Source organism: Dermacentor andersoni, chromosome 2, assembly GCF_023375885.2.
Source record: "Dermacentor andersoni chromosome 2, qqDerAnde1_hic_scaffold, whole genome shotgun sequence".
Taxonomy (NCBI): Eukaryota; Metazoa; Arthropoda; class Arachnida; order Ixodida; family Ixodidae; genus Dermacentor; species Dermacentor andersoni.
The window spans coordinates 175,679,933-175,690,531 of NC_092815.1; the positions used below are offsets into that span (position 1 = coordinate 175,679,933).

At 47.6% G+C, this 10,599-nt stretch overlaps 2 protein-coding genes across 2 annotated transcripts in view; one reads left to right on the forward strand and one right to left on the reverse strand.

Moving 5' to 3' along the window:
* Window positions 1-150: 150 nt before the first annotated feature.
* LOC126540416 (adult-specific rigid cuticular protein 15.7-like) lies at window positions 151-3,563 on the reverse strand. The gene is made up of 4 exons (XM_050187231.3): window positions 3,497-3,563; window positions 2,588-2,686; window positions 1,472-1,916; window positions 151-424 (listed from the first exon to the last, which is right to left on the reverse strand). The coding sequence occupies exons 1-3, from the start codon at window positions 3,506-3,508 to the stop codon at window positions 1,542-1,544; spliced, it is 486 nt and encodes a 161-aa protein (XP_050043188.1). The 5' UTR covers window positions 3,509-3,563; the 3' UTR covers window positions 151-424; window positions 1,472-1,541.
* A 3,578-nt stretch (window positions 3,564-7,141) lies between these two features.
* LOC126540869 (high-affinity choline transporter 1-like) overlaps window positions 7,142-10,599 on the forward strand; it is a 37,572-nt gene continuing 34,114 nt past the window's right edge. The window contains exon 1 of the mRNA XM_072286188.1: window positions 7,142-7,269. Within this exon, the coding sequence (XP_072142289.1) occupies window positions 7,142-7,269 (128 nt within the window). The remainder of the gene's footprint in view (window positions 7,270-10,599) is intronic.

Here is a 10,599-nt window from a genome sequence, read left to right on the forward strand (position 1 = left end):
AGGCTAACGGACAACAAATGAGCAAACTCGTTGACCCAGTCCTGTGCTACACGATACTCCATGCTTTTATCTGATGTCTCATTTTGTTCTTATCTACTACATACGCCTTGAGGCAATTTCCCCAGTAAATAAAGAAGCAGAGACGAGCAGTTATGATTTGTAGGTATTGTACATTTATTTACACTGCGTTCTTTCACATAAAGCGGAGACGCGGACGCTGGAAAAGCAAAACGCCACGAAGAGCGAGAGGGCACAGTGGTATCACCAGCAGGAGAAGGAAAGCGCACATTTGAGGAAATGTCGTCGTCGTCTTGACACGGGCGAGCACACACGAGGTCCTCTGTTATCCGGTACTTTTCTTTGGTTTTCATAAATATGCTAAAGCAGGGAAGACAGGAAGTAGCCACGAATCACAGGAGCAGCGCTGAAAGGCAATGAAATAAACGTTAAGTTAGCAAGCATATCTATCGACGAGTCTGTATTGACTAGACTTCTTACGTCATACCATTTGTCAGTCGGGAACAAATTAAGTGAGAGGAAGAGAATTGAACCATGAAAGGGAAATGTAAAGGTTGGGGTTCTCACTGGATGATGAAGATCACGGCCGGTTCTCGTTTACAGTAGACGACCATCCAACTTTAAAAGGAAATGTCAACGAAATTGCGCTGTTACTTTAGCCGGGCCGTTTCTGCCTGTAGTGTTCTGTTCTAGTTTCATTTGACTAAGTTACAACTTTGCAGTAGCCGTGAAGAATGCACAGGCGGAAACAACGAGTTCGTGAACTGCTGTTGCAGCGAGAAAGTAAACATCTTCGTGGCATCGACTCACGGCATCAAACGTAAGTTCGTGCAAACTGGGTTGTTCGTACAACGAATCACTGGCTAAGATACTGATTTCACATTTTCATGCGTCAGGCTAGGAGAAAATTCGTTTTCTTAGCAGTACAAGCACTTCACAGACTTTGATCCCTGATTGTATATGATAAGAGCTTGTTGCAGTGTGAATGTTTCATACGTTCTGAAGAGGTGAAGCTACTATTTAGAAGGCGTGACTTAGTAAAGTCACGGGACAAATGATGTAGTATCTATCACTTTTGAAGGTTTGACTATACTCTGAGACAATGAAGAATCAAGAGGCAGACGCTCCTTAATTCGGCCGTTGCTGTACCGATGAGGTTATATTGCAGTGGATTTCATTCTCATAAAAGTGGAGCGCAATATAAATGAGGGAAGCTGTAGATATGCAGGACCTTCATTTCCTTGGTATTAGCGGCCAATACAATTCGCTCTGCTATCATGCCTCTGTTTACCGTTCACTTTCAACGGTATTGTATATACACTTCACACTACTGGCATGATAAATGTTAATTTTCATAATAATCATAAAGCTGCAGGTACATCGCTTCGTACAGATTCCAAGCGAAGCAATGCACAAGGAGCAAAGAAAATTAAAACGAATAAGAGTTACTCACGACAAGACAGTACGAGAGAGAGCAACAACGGAGACAGACGTGGGAGCACTAGATAAACGACGACTACGTCCTAGCCGTAATATCCATGGCCTCCGTAGCCACCGTAGCCTCCATAGCCGCCGTATCCACCGTATCCTCCATAGCCTCGGTGTCCACCGTATCCACCGTATCCGCCGTGTCCGTAGGCAGGCACCGTCTTGCCGTGCGCCGAGTGGTAAGGAGCGGCGGCCGGAAGGCTGCTCTTGGTTCCCGGTTCGTTGGTCTTCACCATGGCCCGGAAGCCCCACTTGTCGGCGACGTAGTGCACCTGCCGGTGGCGGCCGTCGATGTCACCCAGGTAGTAGGAGCCGTGCACGGGGCCATACGCCGAACCGGTCTCGTGACGGCCGTTGACGGCGCCTTTGCCGTTGACGATGTCGTAGCCGAAGCTGTAGTGACCGTGGTCCTGCGAACGAGAAGACCGACAGGGGAGTTCTAGAGCTTTCTGAGCAGCTTTATCTCGCGAATGAGTGTAACGTATACAAACGACGGCAGTGCAACATGTGAGCAACGCAACATCACAACATTTGCTGTTCGAGCAGAGTAGTGAATGCAGTGGCAACTACACAGTTCGGAACCTTTCGAGTGAGAGAGGAGTCGAAATAAGTACCCTCGGTGGCTATGCCGAAGCGACGCTGAGCACAAGACCGCGAGCGCGATTGCCGATCACCGCGACCACATTCCGATGGAGGCGGAATGGAGAAAGGGTCGTGCACCTCGTTTTATGCGCACTAAAAAGGACCCCAGGTGGTCGAAATTATTCCTAAGCCCTCCGCTACACCGCATTTCAGGTTCGGGGCGTTAAGCCACACACTTTCTTGTAATTAGCTTTTTTTTTTTTTTCAATACTAGCTCCAAATAAAGAACGCGCGTTTTAGACTACTGATGTATTTCCGCGACGAAAATGAAATAAAAGAAAAACTGCAGAAATCCACCGTATTACGCACACTAAGCGCACTTCTCATACTTCGGCATCTAAAGTTTTAAACCGAAACCTTCCCTTGCAACACTCTTCACGAAAAGACTACATTGCTAGCTGCAAATGGCAACAATCGTGCTACACGAAAAAGCACGCACATTCTGTTTCCTGTACGTCTTGCTGGAACCGCCGTGGTGTCCGTATCCGCCGTATCCTCCGGCAAAAGCCACGGTCGAGATGACCAACAACAGCGTCACCTGCAAAGTGATATGGAGTGTTGACGAGCAGTGCAACCCCTGGTGCCGAAAAAGTCTGAAGTAGCGGCGGCGCTCTCGAACCTCTCGAACGCTCAAAACGACATGGTTTCGACAGTTCTACTCGTACTTGTAGCCAAGAAAAACGACAGAATAGTCATTAAGGACTCTCAAACATGTTTCCCGAAGTCTGTTTGATGAGGCACTGAACAGCTAACCGCGACATCCGCGAGATTTTTCATTACCGGCTATGATTCTCGAGGAAAGCGCCGCAGCCGATAGCGGGCACATGGTGACATGCATGCGCAGACACAGTTTTGAAAATGGGACCAGCCTGCTTTTATACAGTTACAATCTCTGCCATACGCGTATGATGTTACAGCCGGAGCTCGTGCTACGACACGTAGATAGAACCCAGCTTGCGATTCCAGCTATTCGTTCGCCCCACAACGGGAACACATGTCCTGACGCTCGAAAGCCGTGAGGCTCCGTGTCCACGCGGCCACTCGGGAGTCCAGACGGCCGCTTAATCTGGTTCATACTGCATTTTACCGTTTTTTGGCAAAGGCTCTACGACTGTCAGATCTGTTGTATCGTTACAACACACTAGCGGGCTGCAGGTTTCCCGACCGCCGTGGTCGGCAAACGTGTGCCGCCGGCGACGTTCGAAGTTAGCTTACGGTCTCTCCGAGATGGTTGAGCAAGCACGGGGGAAGCCGTGTGCCGTACCACCATCTCGGAAGCCATGCGCCGAGTATAGTCGCTCCTGAACGCACACAGAACGCGAGTTGGGCCGTTCTCCCCGGAACTTACCTGAGCGATCATGTCTGCAGCTACGAGTGCTGGGTCGGCACTGACACTTCTTGATGGAAGTGGGTGGTCTTTTATAGAGCCGTTTCGAAGCACGTAACGTGTTCTAGGTGCTCTCTTTTGTTGTTCTCACCCCCCACCCCGGCCCCCTCCCCCTTGCCGCTGCCGGCCACAAAGCGCTTTCACCTGCTATTACGCGCGCTCAAAGAAACGGTGCACCTTGTCTCGTTTTCGAGAAAAAAAAGAAAGAAAGAAAGGACCAGTTTCACAGCCAGAGGGAGCGGGGCGCACCTTTGCGAGGAATGTCGCCCCCTCTTCGCATCACTGCGCTTTTCACGAACGCGTACCTCGCATTTGTTCGAGACTGTCGGCCGTGCAAGCGTGTACGCGCGAAAGGTGCCACTTGACCGACGACCTTGGCTCTCAGCGGCCGCCCAGCCGCTACGCGACCGGATCTCGACCCCTCACTTCGGAATTGAAGCCCTTCCTTGCTTTCTCGGTTTATTCCGCATACACCGGTCTTATTCGTAGCGTGCCCGCTTAATAATAACGCGGCGACCCACGGCAGCGGCACGCTGGCGGTCTGCGCATTCTGGTCGGGGCTCTGCTGACGAGGACGAAGCGTCGGGTTCGATCCCCGCAAGCGACGGCCATTTTCCACTTGGGCGAAATTGACGAACGACCACGTTCCGACATCTTCGCTCACGTCAAGGAATGCCGAAGTGGTCTCTGTAACTTTGTAAAACCGCTTTGTAAAAGAAGGTGCAGTAACCATACAGTAAACTTCAAAGATCGCTACAGAGACGAGTGCTGTATACGCAAGTCGAACCAGAAAATACAACACGTCTCCTTAATTAATGCAAATTCTACACAAGAATATCCGCTTACATTTCAAATTAACATTGCACTACAGACTCCGAACATTACAAGCAGCAACAGCTGTACCACACAAGATCACATTTTCAACACCGTACACAGGAACTTCGTAAACAGCGCGTAGAACCATTTCGAATCATGTCACAGCGCACACGCTACCTATCACAGCACAAAGAAGCTAATAATGTTTGAGCATGGCTACATAGCAGAATAATAAGCAAGTACCAATTTTTAAACTGTTCTGGTTTGGTTATGTTATGTGATAGCGCGTTCCAATCTTCAATTGTTTTTGGAAAGAGGTATTACTTAAATGCGTCAGCCCTTGCAAGTATGGGCATGTATTGATCCTCGTGAAACAAAAGAATGCTCAATTTCTCTGTGTTTTATTTTTCCTTGTGTGACGTGTACGCGTGCTAATCTTTACCATGCGATTGTTCAGCTCCGTCCTTATATTATTCTGTTCGGTTCCCAGCCATGACTGCCACATGTCAACGAGCACGAAGTGCATAAACATGTACACTGAGATTAACAATAACTCTGACTAACGCCACTTTCTCAAAGTTAATCCAGTGGACTTCAATGCCGAGTCCCTCCGAGTACATGTGTATCTATGGGGCATGAAACTGCGCCACCGTATTCACTTACTTTCGTTCTCTCTTTTCTTTCTTTCTTATCTTTTTTTTTCTCTTTTTTTTTTCCCGAGGACTTCCCACTTGGCGACCAAGGCGGGTTGTGTGACGGTATACAGCATTACCTAATCTGTAAATCAAGAGTGCACTGTGGGCATTCCTTGCGGCAGGAAAATGTGTTTTGCCTCGAATGTTCAACACCCACTCGGTATGTGTTTCATAAACGCCTAAATATTCAAGGGTCATATAATATAAATGTGAACCTGTAAGCGGAAGAGCAATATTAAAAGCAGGTTTAGCTGGTAGGTGCAGATTGTTCGTACAAATGCATGTGCATTTGCATGCATTTCGCTCGGCCTGAAATGTTTATGGTGTCCCTATGGGCTACTACGTAATCGTGATTGGAATCGCATACGGTTATAGTAACCACCTGTGTGCGTGTGTGTATATATATGTGTGTATGTGTATGCGTATTTGTGTATGTGTGTGTGTGTTCCCTTTCGTTCTTTCTCTATACATTTCTCTCACGTTACCTCCCCTCCCCCTCTCCTCAGCGTAGTGTAGCAAATCGGATCGTCCCCTCTGATTAACCTGCCTGCCTTGCCCATTTCATCGATCTCTCTCTTTCATCGAAATCACAAAAACCATTCAGAAACTGCCTTTTTCAGCGGCGGTTTTAATCCACCTGTCTTCCACCAACGTCTTCTTTTCTTTTTCTTGAAAATGCGAAAAGCAATACAGCTCGTTTCCTGGCGTCACACATATTTTGCTCACCTTTACAAGTACTCGTTTAGTTGCACAAACTAAATGTATATTGTACACACTGTATGTATTCGAGACGGTGTCCTCACGTGACTTCTCGCTGCAAGCATCCACTGATTATCCTCTCCAGAATGAGCCATATTATGTACCCTCACACAATATGAAGACCTCCTTCCACTCCCCTTCTTGCCTCATAACGTCATCGCTCAAGCAACGCGCTCACCGGTGGGGAAGCATGCTTTTCTCGTATCCCGGAGGCCCGGGTTCGATTCCATCCCAGACCGAAATTTCTCTATTTTCTTTTCGAAGGCAATAATTTACTTTGTTTACAGAAACCTGCCTGAAAAAGTTAACGTCAATTCGAGCATATATTTTTACGTGTTCTTGCTCTTCGCGCTATCGGCCATTTTGGGTACCATCTTTCGGTCACGCCGCCGACGACAACGCCGGATATTCGCGTAGTGGGGCATATAGTGCTTTCACATTGATGTATATTTTATTGCTCACAGTCAGTCTGAGAGTACAATTACAAAAGTATTTAGAAAGAGGAACGAGAGAAGCAATTACGAAAAAAAAACACGTTCCGTTGAAATCGGTGCAATAATTTCATTGCCGCTTCAGGTGTACCAGAGTAAAAGGAAAAAGGATTCTCGACGCAGTGAGATAGACTTCTCGAAGCTCGTTCCGCCAGCTTGGACTTCACTGAAATTCACTGACTAACCATTCGCTCCGGGCGTCGGCTCTGAGCTTCAGCCACAGAGTCGAAGGAACAATAAGGGGTTGTTGTTGTTGTTGTTGTTGTTGTTGTTGTTGTTGTTGTTGTTGTTGTGGTGGTGGTGGTGGTGGTCGTCGTCGTCGTCGCCTTCGACACATGGCACATACCCACGAGGGGGGATTGGCGTATATTAAGTCCTTGCTTCCCGTTATCTTAGTGGTCAGTATACTACATATATTTGTTTCGCTTATTTACAGCGTTCCTTCTTTCTTTATTTGAAATTCTTACCCAAATTATGACTTGTATTTCATTCGTTTTCAAGTAATCCTGCTTTCCCTCCTTTCCTTTTGATTTTTGCCTTTAGTTTTTTCAGCATTCCATAGACCGACTGATAAACAACGTTGTTTTTTCTCTATTCCTAAGTAAATATTCATGAAAAATAATATAACTAGTATTGAGCTTTATCTTTATTATACTCATTAATGCATTTACTACGATACCCCTCCCTGCCCCCCCCCCCCTTTTTTTTGTTGTCTTATTGGTACAGCGCCCGCTAATTTGCCATTTCTCCTTTATGAGTATGCGTCAGTGTCCGATGTCATCATCATCATCAGCAGCGCAAACCTCGCACGCGGCAGAAGAAGAAGAATCCCCGAGCGGTGCGCCATGGCCGTGAGTCTCGTCGGTGCGCTGACCATCATCCTCTACTACATCGCCGTCATCGCCGTTGGGGTCTGGGCCGGTCGCAAGATCCTGCGCACTGACAGCCCGCTCACCCAGAGTGCGAAGGAAGGGTACGATGCTCAGCAATTACTGGCATGCGCTCAACCCTCGTAGGGTCCCAGCCGTCAATTCCGGGACCGAATTCACAAATCTTTTCATTCGTTACAACAGCCTGTCGTCGTAGAGACAGATTTAGCTGACCGTCGTCTACAGCCTCACTCCGCTCACATTTCACCTGCCGAGGCAAAGCATCGAGCTTCGTTGGTTTCGAATTTGAGACTGGATGGGTTCAAAGACGTGATATGCCACTTTTCGCGCATCGCCGAAAAAAAAAACAAGATCACTAACGACATTTGTATTTTTAAGAAATGTGAGAAGTCTTAGGGGTGATACGGAGGGAAATTTCTATACGTGTCTATTAATTAGGGGTACATGAAAACTGCCAAAGCCATGTTTTGGCCTCTTTAGATACGTCATACGAAACGCTTACAAATTATTCTCGCTTCCCTGGCAAAAACGGCACGGGCTTTGTTTTATAGGAAATGAGGGCATCCTGTGGGTGACGTATACCGACTGCTTGAAGCTTGTATTGATAAGATCTCGACTGGGTGAGGTGATTTTTCACCGTATGAAACAGGAGACGGCGACGAATGCGGGCATCGCGATGATGAAAATGAGGAAGAATCTATTCGCTTCAGTGGTACATGGTTGTGACTCTGTCCGAGTTTCGAGATGTTCTGCCTAACACGGGGACCAGGACGGCCTTAAATAATCCCTCGCGTACAGTCGTTAAAATCGGTGGAGAGGTCCCCACCGAAATGGTAATTCACTTCTCGTGGTCTTGTGGCTGTTGAAGTCTGCTTGGGGTTGCGCCCATTGTCAAATTCTGAAGTCGACGGCCTCGTCCACTTCGCGGCCTGTTGGTTACCCGTGTCAGCCCAGGACGCGGCAGGGGCCATAGGGGCGTGGCTTTCTAGGGGATTATGGCTATTAACTCAACACGGCAAAAGCGGGCTGGAAGGTTCCCCACATTTAAGAGGTAGAATTCCAGGCCGATAATAAAAGTAGTTTAATTTTTTGCTTCGAAAATAATTACGGAATACATATTTTCTCGAAGTTTTAATGTGTTATACGAGGCCCGTAGCTGATTTTCCTCGTCTAGTCGATGAAATATGCGAGGCACGTTGTAAGGAGGAAGACTGCTGTGAGTGAATAACGATAAATGTTAATTATGTATAGCTTATTTGCAACCTTTGCAGAAATTTACTTATTCAAGCGTTCACCTGTTATGATGTTGTTGTCCGCAATATATCCCGGAGTCCGAAAACAACTCTACAAAACATTGAACTGAAATTTGGGAAGAAGAGGTGTGAGGAAGGTGATAGAGCTTTGACCTCTGTGGCCACCCTCGACCTTTTCTGTCCCTTCTTTCCTCTTTATGCTCTTCTCCACTTCTCCAAGGCACTGAGACGTGTTCCCTACAAGGTTGCAGGAAACAGCGCCTCTTCCTTTCCACAGTCACTCTCTCTCTCTCTCTCTCCTTCTCTTCCAGCTACGGACGCTGACGATTTTCCTTCAAACCAAAGAGGTTTAACTAGGTTCAGCTATTCAAGGCCAAAGAGGTTTTAAATATATTGATGGAGGGAAAACTCCCGCAGCTACCTACTAGCAACGGTGAAACCCGTGCTTTCCCCTACTTCGCCTCTGGAATAGAACCTTGTTGGCAGAGGTCCGCTTACACCTTAAGTGCGTTGGGTCTGTTAGTGCAAACGCTCGGCTATTAAAACAATAAAAGGTGATTGTTCCCGATGAAAGCATCTTCTACGGCCGAGTATTGATGGCGTTATCGCCAGCTAAATCTGTCACGACGTTCAAGCTTCGCCCTAAAACCTCTAACACAAAGATACACGTCGAGGAGTAGTGTATGCACGACAAAATAAGCCACGTTAAAATCTGTGGGGTTTTATAAAAGCGCTTCTTTGTGACGTTTTCCTTCACTATGACCTGTTTTATTATGTCTCTCTTAAGATCGCGGCGGTGCGGCTTTTCTTCTGGAACATCATTTCTACTTCAGCAATTTTTTTAATGCTCCTCGTTCTGAATGGTGTCAAATTCTGCAATATCGTCAAATTTGGTGATGGCGGCATTTTGAGACAGCCAGAGAATTTGTAGCAGCCCTCTGGGCCTGCTCAGGGCTGATCAGCGCTCGCAAGACGGGCGAGTTCGACAATGGGGCGGAATTAGTCAATGTCTAGAACAGCCCACCCTGCTTGGGGCGGTGGGCTATTCCTGTCTTGTGTGGTAGACGGACTAGACCTGTCTTGTGCGGTACGTTTCAAAAGGAGCGAAGCGCGGCGCGACGACCTCGCTAATCTGGAGATCGCGAGAGCCAGCGCGTGGGTGACGCGTGGGCTCCATTCCCAGCATGCAGCCGCTGCAGACAGACCTCCCATACAACGCGCGCTATACTCTGGCGCCATCTCGTAGCCATCGTCGCCACACTACGCTTTTCTTCTCTCACTTTCGTCATACCCTCCTCCGCTTTCCACCTCGCGTCTTTCACCCCCCGCTGCGCTCCGCGTTCTCTTTAATATTTCGCTGTGCTCGTTCGCTCGGTTAGGCCGAAGTAGGACGAGGGACGCCGACGCTCGCCACAGGAACGGGCGACTTAGAGCTGCGCTCTGAAATTACCAGAGAGAATTTTGTCGCTGCCAACATATAGAAAGACGACTGGAAAGGAGGGAATTAGGTTTTATCTATCTTACATCCGTGATTGGCAAAAGGCGCAGCAGATGGTACCCGGGCTGATGGATGCGAACGGCATAGTGCTGCTGGCGGACATTACAAGATATTTGCAGAGGCTTGAGAATATAAGTGGCAATGCAGCGGCGAATTTAGGCCCTAACTTTAGCTTAGAGTAATAGGGAATTATGATCTCTAATGAACTGAAGAGCAATAATGTGGTAGCAATTCAAGAGGAAGTCATATCCAGGAATCGTGCCTCAACGAAATAAAAACAGCTTGGCTCATTTGGTTAACTGTAACGACAGGGAAAACCAGCGCCTTCTATAATACATGAGATGGAGAGAAAACGAGAATCCAATAGTTATTCCTAAACCACATATGACAAAGAAGTCTGACACTGCTGTGGACGACACGAATGATGCCGACTGGAAGACACAACAGCGTAGGCTTAGCTAGTGAACAAAATTTAGCCCGAGCCCCAGATAAAAATTTAAATTATGGGGTTTTACGTGCCAAAACCACTCTCTGATTATGAGGCACGCCGTAGTGGAGGGCTCCGGAAATTTAGACCACCTGGGGTTGTTTAACGTGCACCTAAATCTAAGTACCCGGGTGTTTTCGCATTTCGCCCCCATCGAAATGCGGCCGCCGTGGCC

Coding starts and splice junctions, on each gene's coding strand:
- LOC126540416 (XM_050187231.3), bottom strand. Junction 1,917..2,587: donor AGACGTACAGGAAACAGAAT/GTGCGTGCTTTT, acceptor TCTCGTTCGCAG/GACCACGGTCACTACAGCTT.